Source organism: Alexandromys fortis, unplaced genomic scaffold, assembly GCF_014885135.2.
Source record: "Alexandromys fortis isolate MF-2015 unplaced genomic scaffold, M_Fortis_MF-2015_v1.1 scaffold_243, whole genome shotgun sequence".
NCBI classification, from domain to species: Eukaryota; Metazoa; Chordata; class Mammalia; order Rodentia; family Cricetidae; genus Alexandromys; species Alexandromys fortis.
In genome coordinates, this window is record NW_026068121.1 from 566,156 (window position 1) to 581,664 (window position 15,509).

The 15,509-nt window shown below is 51.6% G+C and overlaps 1 protein-coding gene across 1 annotated transcript; it reads right to left on the minus strand.

Moving 5' to 3' along the window:
• Positions 1 to 123: 123 nt before the first annotated feature.
• Plin3 (perilipin 3) lies at positions 124 to 14,334 on the minus strand. Its single transcript, XM_050125187.1, has 9 exons — positions 14,262 to 14,334; positions 10,919 to 11,000; positions 9,759 to 9,957; positions 9,517 to 9,599; positions 6,768 to 7,065; positions 4,042 to 4,241; positions 3,341 to 3,466; positions 2,054 to 2,737; positions 124 to 1,817 (listed from the first exon to the last, which is right to left on the minus strand). The coding sequence occupies exons 2-8, from the start codon at positions 10,982 to 10,984 to the stop codon at positions 2,396 to 2,398; spliced, it is 1,314 nt and encodes a 437-aa protein (XP_049981144.1). The 5' UTR covers positions 10,985 to 11,000; positions 14,262 to 14,334; the 3' UTR covers positions 124 to 1,817; positions 2,054 to 2,395.
• Positions 14,335 to 15,509: the final 1,175 nt, after the last annotated feature.

Sequence of the window (15,509 nt, forward strand, 5' to 3'; positions counted from 1 at the left end):
AGAGAAGCCATGTCTCAAAAAAAAAAAAAAAATTATTAATACAAAATAAATAGAGTGCAAATGGCTACAAGGAAATCTATTTGGTTGAGAATATTTTAGCGTTTTATTTATTTATTTTGTGTGTGTGTGTGTGTGTGTCTGTAGGTCAAAGAAGACCCGCTGAGACTTCACAAGGACACAAAACAAAAAAAAATTAGAAAGATATTTCTGGATATTTAGTATTTTAAGAAACAGTCCTTGGCCGGGTGGTGGGGCGCACGCCTTTAATCCCAGCACTCAGGAGGCAGAAGCAGGCAGATTTCTGTGAGTTCGAGGCCAGCCTGGTCTACAAGAGCTAGTTTCAGGACAGGCTCTAAAACTACAGTGAAACCCTGTCTCGAAAATCAAAAAGAAAAAGAAGAAAAAAAAAGAAGCAGTCTTTGTATGTATGTGACTCTATCCTGGAACTTTAGCTATCCTCCTGACTTAGTCTCCCAGATGCTTAGATTACAGGCATGTTTTTAAATTGATGAAACTAGCCCGGCAATGGCAGAGCACACCCTTAATCCCAGCACTTGGGAGGCAGAGGCAGGTGGATCTCTATGAGTTGGAGAGCCTGGTCTACTGAGCAAGTTCTAGGACAGCCAGAGCTACCCAGAGAAACCCTGTCTCAAAAAACAAAACAAAAAAACTGATGAAACTAAATTGTGAAAACAGAAAAGCAGAAGCAGTTTACAATCACTGGGAAGTGGTGTGTACATGTAAGCCATTCTTCCCAACCCTTCACTGGGAGATAATAGGTGGGAAGGGGGAACTGTACCCCATGACCACGCCCCCAGCCCTTCACGGGGGGGGGGGGTGTCTAGGCAGGGCTCCACCCTGACCACGCCCCCAGCCCCTTACTGGGGGTTCTAGGTGGGGTTCCACCCTGACCACGCCCTCAGCCCCTCACTTAAAAAAGCCACTGGCTGGGGCTGGAGAGATGGCTCAGTGGTTAAGAGCATTGCCTGCTCTTCCAAAGGTCCTGAGTTCAATTCCCAGCAACCACATGGTGGCTCACAACCATCTGTAATGAGGTCTGGTGCCCTCTTCTGGCCTGCAGGCATGCACACAGACAATATTGTATACATAATAAATAAATAAATAAATATTTAAAAAAAAAAAAGCCACTGGCTGAAGAAGTTCCTACAGCAGCCAAGGGTGAAATTTGAGCTCCTAATCCTCCTGTCTCCAGATCAAGGGGAACAGCCGTGTTTGGAAGATTATGTTCAGTCTGCTGCACCTTACCACCCCCCTCCCCTACACCTCACAGGAGGGAAACCCGGCAATGGGCCCCTCCTGCTCCTCTGCCAGGGTGGCTCAGCAGCGAAAGGAACACACACACACACACACACACACACACACACACACACACACTGTCCGCCTGGCCTCTGATGGTCATAAAATTTATTATAGCAATACTGAACCCCAGGGTTTGAGGAACACTGGACACTCAGTCCTCAGCCACTTTCTCATCTGAAACAATTTCACGTCCTGCTGTCCACACCATGAGGACCAACTGTTAGGATAGGAAACCGCTTGCTATGATGGTCCATGCCGTAGAAAAGGCAACAGGAATGGGCTATCATCAGGCCGTGGTCTTAAGTGAGTCTCAGGCTTTCACTGACTCTGCTTGCTATACAGCGTCTGGCTTAGAATTCTTTTTTTTTAAAAAATATTTATTTGTTATGTATACAATATTCTGTCTGTGTGTATGCCTGAAGGCCAGAAGAGGGCACCAGACCCCATTACAGATGGTTATGAGCCACCATGTGGTTGCTGGGAATTGAACTCAGGACCTTTGGAAGAGCAGGCAATGCTCTTAACCACTGAGCCATCTCTCCAGCCCTGCTTCTTTCTTTTCTTTTCCTTTCCTTTCTTTTCTTTTAGTTTTGAGACAGAAATCTTTTTTTTTTTTAAAATATTTATTTATTTATTATGTCTATGTGTATGTCTGCAGGCCAGAAGAGGGCACCAGACCCCATTACAGATGGTTGTGAGCCACCATGTGGTTGCTGGGAATTGAACGCAGGACCTTTGGAAAGGCAGGCAATGCTCTTAACCTCTGAGCCATCTCTCCAGCCCCGGCTTAAAATTCTTGATCCTCCTGCCTCTCCCGCCACAGTGCTGGCATAGGATGGCAGGAATGTGCCATTACTACTGGTTACCCTGTTTTTTCTTTTAGGGATTTTTTTTTTTCTAGAACATTCTCGAAAAAAATTTTTCTCCTAGAACATTCTAGAGTTTTTCTTCTTCTTCAAAAGACTGATGGGAGAAGGTTAACCACTTCTTCAGACTCAGAGTAGCTGAGGACCTAGTATGCAACAGGATTATTGGAAAAAGCTGGCTGAAACCAGCTGCTGGCCCCGACCTGTCTCTACTTCTCTTCCAGGGCTTTCTCAGTGATTCCAGGAGCGAAGGGGCCCACCAGCCACGTGACTGGTGTGTTCTGGGCCACGTACTCCACAGTGTGGTCAAGGGCCTCCCGGGCTCTGGTTATGCGTTCGCGGGTCTGGGCAAGAACACCGGCTGTGAGGTCCTGGAAGGAGTGGATGCTGGAGAAAGTGGCCTGAAGGTCGTCCACCTGGCTGCGGGCCTGCTGGGCCTGCTCTCGGACGTGGCCAGGCAGGCCCTGGATGCTGGCCCCCAGGGCCACACACGTGCTCTGTAGCTGCTGGGCAATGTCCCTGAACATGCTAAGCGCCTGGGCCTCCACCTGCTGGAAAGGAGAACGGAGCAGGGTGAGAGCCAGCAGGGCCACAGCCCAGCGTTGGGAACAGGGATCTGGCTCTCCACAGGCCCCAGTAACCTTTTCAAAATAGATTTACAGGGAGACGTGGAAGATGCCTAGAATCTAGACTCATCGGACACAAAAGCCAAACAGCAAAAATTACAAAACATACAAACCCCAAATCAAATTACAACGTGGGCGCTAAGAGGCCAGATGTGGTGGCCATACAGTGGTGATCTCAAAACCAAACCAAATAACCTCCACAGTAATAATAAAAATACAAAAATTAAAAACCAAGCCAAAATGCCAGGCAGTGGTAGTGCACACGTTTAATCCCAGCACTCAGCGGGCAGAGACATGTGGGTCTCTGTGAGTTCGAGGCCAGCCCGGTCTACAGAGAGAGAGTTCCAGGACAGCCAGGGCTACATAGTGAGAGCCTGCCATGAGAAACTAAGAGAAAAAGGAAAAAAATCCAAAACAAATCAGAATCAATCGTGTAAAGTCTGGATTCTGCTGTCACCCCGGGACAGGAAGCCCGCTGTGCATAGAGTAGGGCTGCAGACACAGGGAGCCCTGGGCCCCAGCGTGTACCTCTGGCTTAGCTGGGTCCTTTTCTGCATCCTGGGGTGTCTTCTGGTTCCAGCTGAGCCACATCTGGTGCAATTTCTCCTGCCCCTCCCCCAGCCTCTGGTCCACACCCTGCTTCACAGATTCCATCTGCAGCACAGAGAAAGGGGTGGGGGTTGAGGGAGCCCGTGCCCCCGACAGTCTGGGACAGCAGGTATGGGGATGCTCTCCGTTTACATTTTTTTCCATTTCTGGCTAGCCAGGAATTGACTCCGTAGCCCAGGCTGGCCTCTGCCAGGATGAGAGGCAAGCGCCAAGGAGTCCCCTTGGGCAATGCTTAATGGATCCTGCTCCACCAGCAACCATCGTCAACTTCAAATGAGTGAGATGGAATAGTACCTTAGCTGAACTCAGGACCCAGTGACCAGCACCCCTAGGTATCCAGACAGAGAAAAAGAAGCCTGTGCCCCGGACTCATCCATCAAAGTCCGCAATTCCTCTTTCTCAACTGAACTTCAGTCTCACACATGGTCAGACAATGAATGTGCCTGGCTCAGCTGCCCAGACTGTGCCCTTTGTTACATATTCTGAGCTGACTCACACACCATGGTATGGAGGAAGCCGCCCCAGGGGAACCAGTCCAATCCACCTAGTGAGATCCCAGCTCGGGAGGGATGGGAGCTGCAGGAAGGAGACCCCAGCCCTGGCCACACCCCAAAGCTCACCAGGCTGAGCGCATGCATGAGTTGCTGCATGGCCTCATGCGCACTCTGTCTGGCATTGCGCAGCTTGCCCAGTGAGTGCTCATAGGCGTGGTTGCGTAGCCGTTCCGACAGTGAGCCCAGCCGGATGAAGTAGTTCTGCTCCTGTCTCTGCTGCTGCAGCGAGGCCATGTCCGAGTCCTCGGAGGACGTGGCAATTAGGGCTGTGGCACAGAAGGAGAGAGTGCTTAGGTTCACAGTGCCCAATGCGTGGCCTCATTGGGAACCTGAGGTAGAACGCTTGCAAAACTCTGGCAACCCAAGCTACAGGAGACCGTCTCAGAATAAAAAGCAAAAAGAGGGCTGACGGTGTGGCTCAGCGGTAGAGCAGCTGTCTAGAGGCTCATCCCCAGGCCTGGGCCAGCAAGATGGCTGGTGGGCCAAGATGCTTGCTGCCAAGCCTGAGAAACCGAGTTCAATCCTTGGATCCCACAGTGGGGAGAAGCGACGGTCGAAAGTTGTGCTCTGGATGCTACATGTGCACCTAGCATAGGCACACCGCATAGGATTAAAATGAAATATAGTTTTAAAAATCTGAAAAGCAGGGGGCTGGAGAGATGGCTCAGAGGTTAAGACCGCTGACTGTTCTTCCAGAGGTCCTGAGTTCAATTCCCAGCAACCATATGGTGGCTCACAACCATCTGTAATAAGATCTGGTGCCCTCTTCTGGCCTGCAGCAAGGAAAACTGTATACATAATTAATAAATAAATCTTAAAAAAAAAGAAATTTCTAAAAAAAAAAGTCCTTTTTTTTCCATCTCCCTCTCGAAGAGGAAGCTTCTGTTTCTCCCCACTTCTCCCCTTAGCCCCTCTTCCCTTCCCTTCCATATCCCACTAAATAAATATCCAACCTCACTCTGCAAAAAAAGAAAGAAAGAAAGAAAGAAAGAAAGAAAGAAAGAAAGAAAGAAAGAAAGAAAAGCAGAAGGTAGTGAACAGGGAACAGGCTTGTAAAGATGTGCTCCATCCTGACTGGTCTAATACAAAGCCGACTGGCCAATAGCCCTGCAGTAGAGGGGCAGGCAGGGCTGGCAGGCAGAGAGAGTAAGTAGGAGCAGGAATCCAGGCTCAAGAAACGAGGGAGAAAGAGAGGGAGTCTGGGCCAGCCAGCCAGGCAGCCACCAGCAGTCAGACACGGAGGAAGCAGGATAGGAGAGCACACAGAAGGAAAGAGAGGTAAAAAGCCCCGAGGCAAACACAGACGAAGAGAGATGGGTTAATATAAGTTACAGAGCCAGTGAGACAAGCCTAAACTAGGGCCGAGCATTCATAATTAATAATAAGTCTCCGTGTCACGATTTGGGAGCTGGCAGTCCAAGAAAGCCTGCTACAGAGGAGGAGACAGGAGGATGGATCCCGGGGCTTCCCTGGACAGCCAGCTTAGCCAAGTCTTGTGAGCCCCAAGTCACTGATGCCCTGTTTCAAAAAAACAAGGGGAAGAGCACACTCAGAGGCCTTTGAGACAGCCTGACGTAAAGTCAAATCCCAGGGCTTTTTGCTTTGTTTGTTTGCTTTTTGAAACAGCATCTCACTGTGTAGCCCAGGCCAGACTCAAATTCACAGACATACGCCTGCCTCTGCCTCCCAAGTGCTGGGATTAAAGGTGTGTGGGATCACTCCAGGCAAAATCTTATGTTTTGAAAAAAATTTTTTTCCTTCCCATTTCTCCTTACACAGTAGATTTTCAAAGGAAAACAGCTACATTTTGGTCCAGGCCATCTGGTTTGTAGCTCTCTTGGAAGCTGGGGACCGCACCCCGGGAAGTGAAAGGAGCCCTGTGTTCTTAGCCAAGGCAAGGGCAGGAAGCCATGGGCAGAGTGTGGCGTGACATAGAAAGAGACAGGCCTGTGTCCCTAAGAGACGGGCAGCTCAATTGACCTCCAACTCCAGAGCCCTGCATCCACTCCTGAGTACTGGGGTGACTGGTGTGCTACCACACCTGTCTGTTGCGCCGGTTGAACCAAGGCCTTAAATGCACTAGGTAAACGCTCTATCTACAGCCCAGTCTGAAGCTAATTCTGGTATTTGAGACATGGTCTTGCTATGGAACTGGCCTAGAACTGCTCCAGTTTCCTTCCTCAGCCTCTCAGGTGCTGGTGACATGTACAGGCCCCCTGCTTAGGCTCCTAAGCTAGCTCCACAAGCCTCTGCTAATCCTTACAAGCCACCTGGGTCCTATAGGACATGTGTCCTCACCAGGGATGCAGCTGGGAGGTCAGTGGCTAAAACCAAGCCTGCTCAGGCAGGAGCTGCCATCACAGGCCTTCTGGTTCCTGTTTGGACGCTGCACCCCACCCTCACCCAGGCTGGTGTCTGCTGATCTGCTGAGGTGCAGGCGGGTCTCCCCCACAAAGGGTCACTGTTGGCTGGGAGTGGGCGTTGCTCTCGTTTGCATGAATACATGCCACTGCCACTCAAAACCCACAGGGCTGCAGGCTCACAGCCAGCCTAGGAGGAACTGAGACCTCTATGGATGGTGGTACTTGGGAGGTAGAGGCAGGGGGATCATCCCTGAACCAATGGCTCAGGGGGAAAAGGCTTGTTGTCAAGACTGAATTTGATTCCTGGAACCCACATGGTGGATGAACAGAATCTACCAGAGGACGTGGAGGGCTGAGGGCAGAGGAGGGTACCCTCTTGGGGGCAGTTGTGGGGAGGACCAAGCATAGGGCCGGGGTAAGGACACTCACCCAGCTCTGCATCCGTCAGGGGCAGGCGGTTGTCCGCCCAGGCCTCTGATTTTACCAGCACCGTGTCCACTCCGCTAATCACCATCTGTCCCACTCGGGAGCCCATGACTGACTGGACGCCGCTGGTCACTGCTGACTTGGTCATGTCCACGCTGCTCTGTACAGCCCCCCGGGTCATATCCACTGCTCCAGTCACCCGAGTGGTCACTGTGTCCTTTGCACTGATCATTGAGTTGGATACCATTTCTCTGGCTCCAGATACTGTAGATGACACCAGTTCCTTAGTGTCCGCCAGAACCTGCAAGACAGGACATGTGAAGGTCATTCTGCACCCGGATCTCCCACCCAGAGAGGCCAGAGGGGGGTCATTCCCGTGTGGTTAAGACTTTAGCAGAGGCAGGCGATTTCTGTGAGTTCGAGTCCAGCCTGGTCTACAAGAGCTAGTTCCAGGACAGCCAGGGCTACACAGAGAAACCTTGTCTCAACACACGCACGTGCACACACACATACACATACACACACGACTTCATAGCTGGGTAATGTGGCACACACAGGTCTTTAATCCCAGCACTGGAGAGGCAGGTGGATTCTGTCAGTTGGATTCCAGCTTGGGCTACACAGTGAGTTCTAGGTCAGCCAAAGCTACTATCTCAAAAAAAAAAAAATTAAAATGCAGTAACTTTCTAAATTCAAATCACACCCAGCTGTGTGTTCTCAAGCAAGTCACGCAATCTCTCTGTGCCTTTGCTTTTTATTTGAAGGTGCTTCTGGCTGAACCTGTATCTTTCCCAATTAGTTAAAAATTTAAAAAAAGATTTATATTATTTTAAGTGTATACATCAATATAGGTATATGTTCTGTGTGCAGGGGCCCTCAGGTCTGGAACCTGGAGTTCCAGACAGTTGTAAGCTACCTTCAGGTAGCTCAGCTACCATTTCACTGGGTACTAGGAACCAAACTTAGGTCCCGGGGAAGAACAGCACTCTTGACCACCGAGTCATTTCTATAGCCACTTAATTAATCATGTAAGAAAGTAAATCGTTTATATTTCTTTTTACGTGTGTGTGTGTGTGTGTGTGTGTGTGTGTGTGTGTGTGTGTAGAGGCCGGAGGACAACAGGCAGTCAGTTCTATCTGACTCTGTGGGTCCTTGGGGATAGAACTGAGGCTCTCAGACCTGACTGCAGGTCCTCACTGAGCTTTCCCTGGCTTGCTCCAACCCTAAATTCACTGTGTAGCTGTGACCTATGCAACAGCCCGGGTTCAAATGCCAGTTTGGCCACACGCTCGTCCCGCTCAGCCCAGAGGGTAAAATGACCTTCCAAGCACCCAGAACGGAAACACAACTCAGCACCTCCCAAATGCAAAGCCCAGAGCCACAGCACAGGCTCTGTAAGAAGAATCAGGAGACTCTGACCCTGAACTGCTCCTTGCAAAGGACACCTCGAAACAGAACTGTGTCAGGAGAAAAAGAGCTGGGAGTGGTGGGGGTGCTCGCTGCTGGGAGTGGTGGGGGCGCTGCTGGGAGCGGTGGGGGCGCTGGCTGCTGGGAAGCCTCCAGCTGCAACTACACCCAGATGTTGGGCCTCAGTGCAGAAGCGGTAACCTGTCCTATTTTCCTGGAGTTGACACTATTCCTGGGCATGGCATCCAGGAGGGGCCCAGCCCACAAGAACATGAGAAGGAAGTGTGTCCCCCTCAGAAAGCACGTGATTCAGAGGACAGACAGGATGGAAGCTAGCTGGAGACCCCACCTCACCTAGAACCCCCCCACCCGCAATGATCTGGGGGCGTGGTCAGTGAGGGGCTGGGAGCGGGGTCTGGGGGTACACAGAACATTCAAGCCCAGCTTGGGCTATCTAAGTAAGACCCTGTCTCAAAAAAAAAAAAAAAACGGAAAACAAAACCACACACACAAAGAGAACATTCTACTAGTTTGGATTTGGTTAATGGATGTTCTGGAGATTAGAGTTTCTGGTTCAGTTAAGAATAGCACATGTGGCCCAGCGGTGGTGGTGCACGCCTTTAAACAGTACTCGGGAGGCAGAGGCAGGCAGATCTCTGTGAGTTCGAGGCCAGCCTGGTCTACAAGAGCTAGTGCCAGGACAGGCTCCAAAGCTACACTGAGAAACTCTCTCAAAAAAAAAAAAAAAAAAAAAAAAACGAAACAAGCAAACAAAAAAACAAAACAACAACAAAAAAGAATAGCAGTGAGAAGGTCCTGGGGAAGGATTCTGATGGGTGTGTTTGCTGTATAAGTGGACCCTGCCTTCTTGGGTTTAGGTTCCTTCCCAAAGGCTTACAACTCTGTTTGTTTGCTTGTTTTTTTCTTTTGTTTTTCATTTTGTTTTGTTTTTCGAGACAGGGCTTCTCTGCAGCTTTGGAGCCTGTCCTGGAACTCGCTCTGTAGACCAGACTGGCCTCGAACTCACAGAGATCTGCCTGCCTCAGCCTCCCAAGTGCTGGGATTAAAGACATGCACCAACACTGCATAGTTATAACTCTGTTTCTAAGGACGTGTTCCACCATCTAAACTGTGCGTGGTGCTTGAGGGGCCCGACCAGATGACAGTGTGTGTCCTTTCCTCTGGGTTGGGTGGGATCCAGATGGTGTTCTGACTGGATGTTGCCACCTTTTCTGCCCAGTGTGGTGGGGACTGTGGGGGCTGTCATATTTGTGTTGTGGATAAAGCTGGACCTGGTGGGCTCAGGCAGGGGCTCAAGGCAGAGTCAACTGAAGCTAGCACTGACCTTCTCCGTCGGCTGCTGGAGGATGGGCAGGCTTTCCTGCAATCTGTCCAGCCCGCGGTGCGCGTACTCACTGGCCGTCGCAACTGCAGGGCACCAGAGAAAACACATCCAGTGTAACTGCCCTTCAGAGGCGGGAGAGCCACCCAGGGCCAGTTTCAGGGAACTGGAGTTCAGAAGTGGGGGTATTCCCTCCACAGATGGCCAAGAGGAACATTCTCCAAACCCTGATGTCCTCAACTCACTCTGGGGCTCCAGCTTGGACAAGATGGGTTGTGCCCCGCTGACCGCGGCTGCAGTGAGGGTCTTGACGCCTTTCTCAGCCACGTTACACACGGTCCTCACGTGGGGGTAGCTCTCCTTGGTGGAGGCGTACGCGGCACTCACCATCTCACACGTGGAGCTGATGAGAGGCAGGTTGGCCATGCGGCCCACCACGCTGGGCTGTGGAGAGCAGGAGACTCGGTTAGCAGCTCAGGGTGCTCACAGGTATGCTCTCAATTTGGGGGAGCAGACCAGCTGGGCTCCACCATGCCTGGTACAAACAATTGCACAAGGCAAGACACCGGAAGGTCCCATCGGGTGCTTCTGGTGGCTTGCTTGTTTGAGAATTGGACTGAGCACTCAGTGAAGTGTCAGGCAGTGTGGTGACAGAGGAACTCCATATTTGTCAGGCACTGGTTGTTAGAGCACTGTGTTCCATCCCCAACCCTAGAAACCTGGCGTGACAGTACATGATGTCATTCAACACAGGCTGGGGCCTCGAAGGTTCAACTATGACAACTGTACCCTGGGCTACATAGTGAATTAGAAGCCAGCCTGGACTAAATGACAGTTTCAGAGAGATGAGGAGAGACAAAGAGATGTAAGAGGAATTCAAAATCATCCTCAGACATATAGTGAATTTGAGGCTAGTCTGTGCTACATGAGACCCTGTATTGAAAGGCCGGGCCTAGGTGTTTAATCCCCAGCATTTAGAAGGCAGAGGTAGGGGAATCTCTGTGAGTGCCATGCTAGCCTGGGCTACATAGTAAGACTCTGTCTCAAAACTAAAAGAAAAGAAAGGAAAGGAAAAGAAAAGAAAGAAGCAGGGCTGGAGAGATGGCTCAGTGGTTAAGAGCATTGCCTGCTCTTCCAAAGGTCCTGAGTTCAATTCCCAGCAACCACATGGTGGCTCACAACCATCTGTAAAGAGGTCTGGCGCCCTCTTCTGGCCTTCAGGCATAGACAGAATATTGTATACATAATAAATAAATAAATAAAATAAAAACACACACACACACAAAAAAAAAAGAAAAGAAAAGAAAGAAGCAGGGAGGTAGATCTCAGGACTTCTTCCCTGGCCAGCCCCTCCCTTCCCAGCCCCCAGCAGGAGCCTAGGGCTCCCTGCAGCTCAGCCCCTCACCTGTGGGACAGGTTCTTCCACAGCAGCCTGGACTTCAGTAGGGACATCTGACCCGTTGCTAGACATGGTCTCGCAGCAGATGCTGTGGGCAGAAGAGACAGTCAAGTGACAGCCCCAGGAACACAGGAAGCAGAGGTGACCTATGAACCTTCCACCCTGTCAGAGCCCCGTCATCAGTTCAGAAGGTCCAAGGTGGGGCCCAGCTCACCACAGCACCTCAACCCCTGACCCGTTGGTGTTAAAGAGCCGACCTAGTGACCCAGGTGCATTCAACAAATCTGCATCCCTGAGCCATACCCCAGCCCCTCACTGGGGATCTAGGCAGGGGCTCCATCTGACCACGCCCCCAAACTCTTATTTAGAACCCCCTCAACACTGGATGGTTGTGACAGAGGTCCTAGGCCACACCTAGCAGATCCGTCCTTTAAAAGTTTACTTTCACCATCTATTAAGGAGAAAGGTCTAACACCGCTCTCAAGGGCACTGTTCCCCTCGTAGCCCTCTTCCACGTTACCACACAGTTGACACTGATGCCACACCTGTTCTGCCATAGGCTGTACCCCGTTGTGGGTCCCAACCTAGATGCCCAGCAGAGAGGGATTTTTTTTAAAAACTAACAATTTCCCCATGTGTTCAAGACAGAGAATTCTCACAGGCCAAGATGTTCAGAGACGAAATGTGTGAAAAAGTATTCAAGACTTTCTTCCTCTCTCTTTCTCCTTAAAGAGTATTTCGGGGCTGGAAATAGCTCTAAGGAACCGAGACTGTACTGCTCTTTCACAGGACTGGAGTCTGACTCCCAGCATCCGCAGAAGTGGGCTCACAACCGCCTGATTCTAGCTCCGGCTCTGAGGACTCGATGCACATAACTAAAAATAATTAGCTAAACCAGGCGGTGGTGGTGCAGGCCTTTAATCCCAGCACCCGGGAGCAGAGGCAGGCGGGTCTGAGTCCCAGGCAAGCTTGGTCTTCAGGGTGAAAACCTATCTCAAAAACAAAAACAAAAATGTAAGTCTTTTTTGTGTGTGTGTGGGTGTGTGTATGGGTGTGTGTGTGTGTGTACAGAAAAGTTAAAAAAATAGTAAGTCTTAGAAAGGTTTATGTTTTGGTTTCATGTGCATGCAGTGGCCAGAGCCAGAGTTGGGTGGTGTGAGGCGTCTGATGGGAGTGCTGGGAACTGAACCCGGGTCCTCCCAGGGAGAGGCAGAAGTGCCCTAACCACTGAGCCCTCTCTCCTGCCTGATTTGTTTATCTTTACATAGATGTTAGAGGATCGGGAAGATAGACAGACTAAGAAGAGGTTTGAGATGGAGGGCGGGTGTAGAAGGCAGGTCCCTGAACGTTAGGCCAGGAAAGTCATATCACTTATTCAAAAACCAGTTAAAAGTGGGACTGGGGAGCCGGGCGATGGTGGCGCACGCCTTTAATCCCAGCACTCGGGAGGCAGAGGCAGGCGGATCTCTGTGAGTTCAAGACCAGCCTGGTCTACAAGAGCTAATTCCAGGACAGGCTCCAAAGCCACAGAGAAACCCTGTCTCAAAAAACCAAAAAAAAAAAAAAGAAAAGAAAAAAAAAAGTGGGACTGGGGTCAGTGGGCAGAGCCAGCACACCCCAGTGATGCCCCCAGAACTACAGAAACCAGGGGTGGTGGCACATGCCTGTCACCCCATCACTTGGGGGGGAAGATCAGGACTTCAAGGCCATCCTTGGCTACATCGTGAATTCTAGGCCAGCCTGGGTTACGTGAGACCATGTCTCAAGAAATAAGGTCGGGTTTTGAACCAATAAGAGATCACTTCTGAGGGAAGCAGGAGTCTCAGCTCATTGAAAGCAGCTTTGGGATGGGCCATGCTGTCTTCCCCACCGGGTTCTGCTGACTCACAACACTGAGTTTAAAGGATGCTCCTAACTCAGACACCGGCACCCCAGGAAATTTTGTTGTGCCAGGTCTGAACCCAGTAATTCCAGAACACTGGGTTTGTTCTGGTGTGTGTACAATGTTTGGGGTGGGTCCCAAGGGGTCTAGCCCATGCTAGGCAAGCACTCTCCACTGAGCCACACCCCAGCCCTCTTTCTGTTTTATCTTCTACATTTTATTTATTATGTATCATGTGTGTATGTGAGTGGATGCGCGCCACAGTACGCCCAGGTTGAGCCCACAAGACAACCTGCAGGAGCAGATCCCGACTCTGGAGCCCCCTGGGAGGACCTCAGAGGGCTCACCCCTTGTTTGCCGTGAGCTCTAGCTCAGACTCTCGGGTAGATTGCTTGGTGGAGTCTGTGGGATGCACAATAACCAGGTCGGGCACAGCCGCCTAACTGCTCTAGGAAGACAGCAGTTTCTGGTGTGCAAGAAAGATTTCCCAACAGTGAGTCAGGTGATGAGGGTCAGGCCTCGGGCCTTGTAAGGTCCACCCACACCTTACTAGGGGTGCAGCAAAGCCTGATTGATTCCTTAGGAGTAGTCGAACACCCTGGAGCCCCCCACTCCAAGCAAAGGGTGGCCGGCCGCTGCAGATAAGCACTTTCTGAATTCTTGGGGTCTGTGACTGCCTTACACCGGCTCCAGCTGCCAGGAACTGCCCCCCCTCCCCACGTCCCGCCCACAAGATTACTTTCTCTGCTGAGACAGCCAGAAGCCCCCAGGGTCAAAATTTGCTGCGGGTCAGGGCTTAGAAGTGGTCAAGGAGTCTTTTTGCCTGGTTTGGTGACAATCCTGTCATCCCAGTATTACTCGTGGAGGCAGGGGGATGGCAAGTTCCAGACCACCCTAGTTTACAGAGCAGGCCCATTTCCAAAACCAATCACCAAGACAGAAACAAAGGACTGAGATTCTAAGAGAAGGCGGCACCAGGCCCGGCTGGGGACAAGATCTCAGGTCATAACCTCCTGTGGAACAGGCCCGCCTTTGTGCAAGGGTCCCTCCCCTCCCTCACGCATTCTAGCGGCTGGGGCCAGTGCTGGGCTGGACCGAGGCTGCCCTGCCGGGTTGGTTGCTCTGGGGGACAGGAGACTCAGTACCGGGGAGGAGGGTGGAGCCTCCTGTCAGGAAGCATGAGGCGTGCATTTGAGCACAGCTCTAATTCTGGGGACCCAGGACGGTAGACTCCACCTTCCTTGGCACTCAGGAACTCAGTCCCTACCGCCAAAGTCCCAGGGTGGCCAGGCCAAGAGTTGGAAGCGCTACAAAAGTTGGAGCCTCAGGTAAAAGTTAGTCTCCTGTAAAAGTGGAGTTTCCTAACGTGGAGAGATTTGGGGGCCTCTGATCCTCCCAGCAAAAGTCTCGTGTCTCCCTCCTCCCCTGGGGCGCCTCAAGATCGACCCTGGGGCCCCCAGCTCTCACCAGAGTCCTCAAGTTGTCGAGGCAAGGAAGCCAGCCTCCCAAGGCCAGCTCGGATCTGCCCGGGAGGGGCGGGGCGGCCTTTTGGATCCCGTGGGAGGAGGGGCTTGGGAGTGACGAGACAGACGACCAATCAAAGGGTCCCATGTCTTAGTCCCGCCCACCATTTACCCACCTTTCTCAGGAGACCGAGTGCCCTATGAGTCCCAGTAAGACCTGGAGCCCTGGTCCTGGATGGAATGGAAGTGAGGAAATCATGGGTAATATCCTTTCCTGAAAGTTTTCTGATGGGGGGTGTCCTTGAACCCCCGCATGTTTCCAGAGACCTCAAAGAGGCTTGTGGATCCAGGGGATGGTTGAATGACATCTTTAAATGTGCCAAGTGAGAGTCTCCAACCGGACACGGGGACTCAATAGCCAAGAGTATGCACAGTCCGGAGGGGGCCCTAGGTGAAAGCTTGCCTTCTCTCGACCAGCCTGAGGCGCTCATCGTGCCGAGGCCTTCTGGGACCCAGAGATGGCCATCCGTGTTTCCCAGACTCCTGGGCCAAGCAGGCCCTGAAGCTGCCCATCTTCCTGAAAGCTTTCTCCCCGTGGTCTGTAAGCCAAGGGTTAACCTCAGACGGCCTCAGGGGCTAAGAAAGAGCTGAATATGTTTGCTGAGGGGGTGACCATAGCTGCTGCTCCCTGACCTCTCAAGTGGGGGTAAAAAATGGGCACAGACGTTTGCAACTGCGCATGTGCAAGCGTGAGCCCAACCTGGGGAGGACCTACTCTTGCTGAGGTACTACAAATCTTTCCCGACTTCCGTTTCGGACCTCCTTTTTCTGGATTGCCTTGATGATTGTGTTCCTCATCTTCCTGCTTCCACTGAACAATGTGGCCTTCACAGGGGCAGAGGAGGGATGGGGCACACTGCCGGCAGGTGGTGCCCTGTCCCCGATGGCGCCCCTTCTCTGTGTGCCCCCCCATGGCGCCCCTTCCTTTTGTGCCCCTGATGCATGCATCCCTTTCTCTATGCCCTGGCACCTTTCCTTTTGTGATCTGTGATCCCCGACAGCGCTCCTTCCCTCTGTGCCTCTGACGGTACCCCTTCCTCTGTGCCCCCCATGGTGCCCTTCCCTCAGTGACCCCCAACGTCACCCTTCCCTGTGTCTTAGCAGGCATGTACTATTAACCTTGGTCCTGGGAACATAATCTGAACCCTCTTGGCTTGGCAGCACTCAGAGACCAGTGGGAAATCAGGCCAGC

Excerpts from the sequence above, each read along its gene's own strand:
- Plin3 (XM_050125187.1), bottom strand. The coding sequence starts at position 10,984 with ATGTCTAGCAACGGGTCAGATGTCCCTACTGAAGTCCAGGCTGCTGTG. Across the intron at positions 3,467-4,041 it reads TCATGCATGCGCTCAGCCTG|ATGGAATCTGTGAAGCAGGG; the intron begins GTGAGCTTTGGG and ends TCTGTGCTGCAG. Across the intron at positions 2,738-3,340 it reads AGGACCCAGCTAAGCCAGAG|CAGGTGGAGGCCCAGGCGCT; the intron begins GTACACGCTGGG and ends TCTCCTTTCCAG.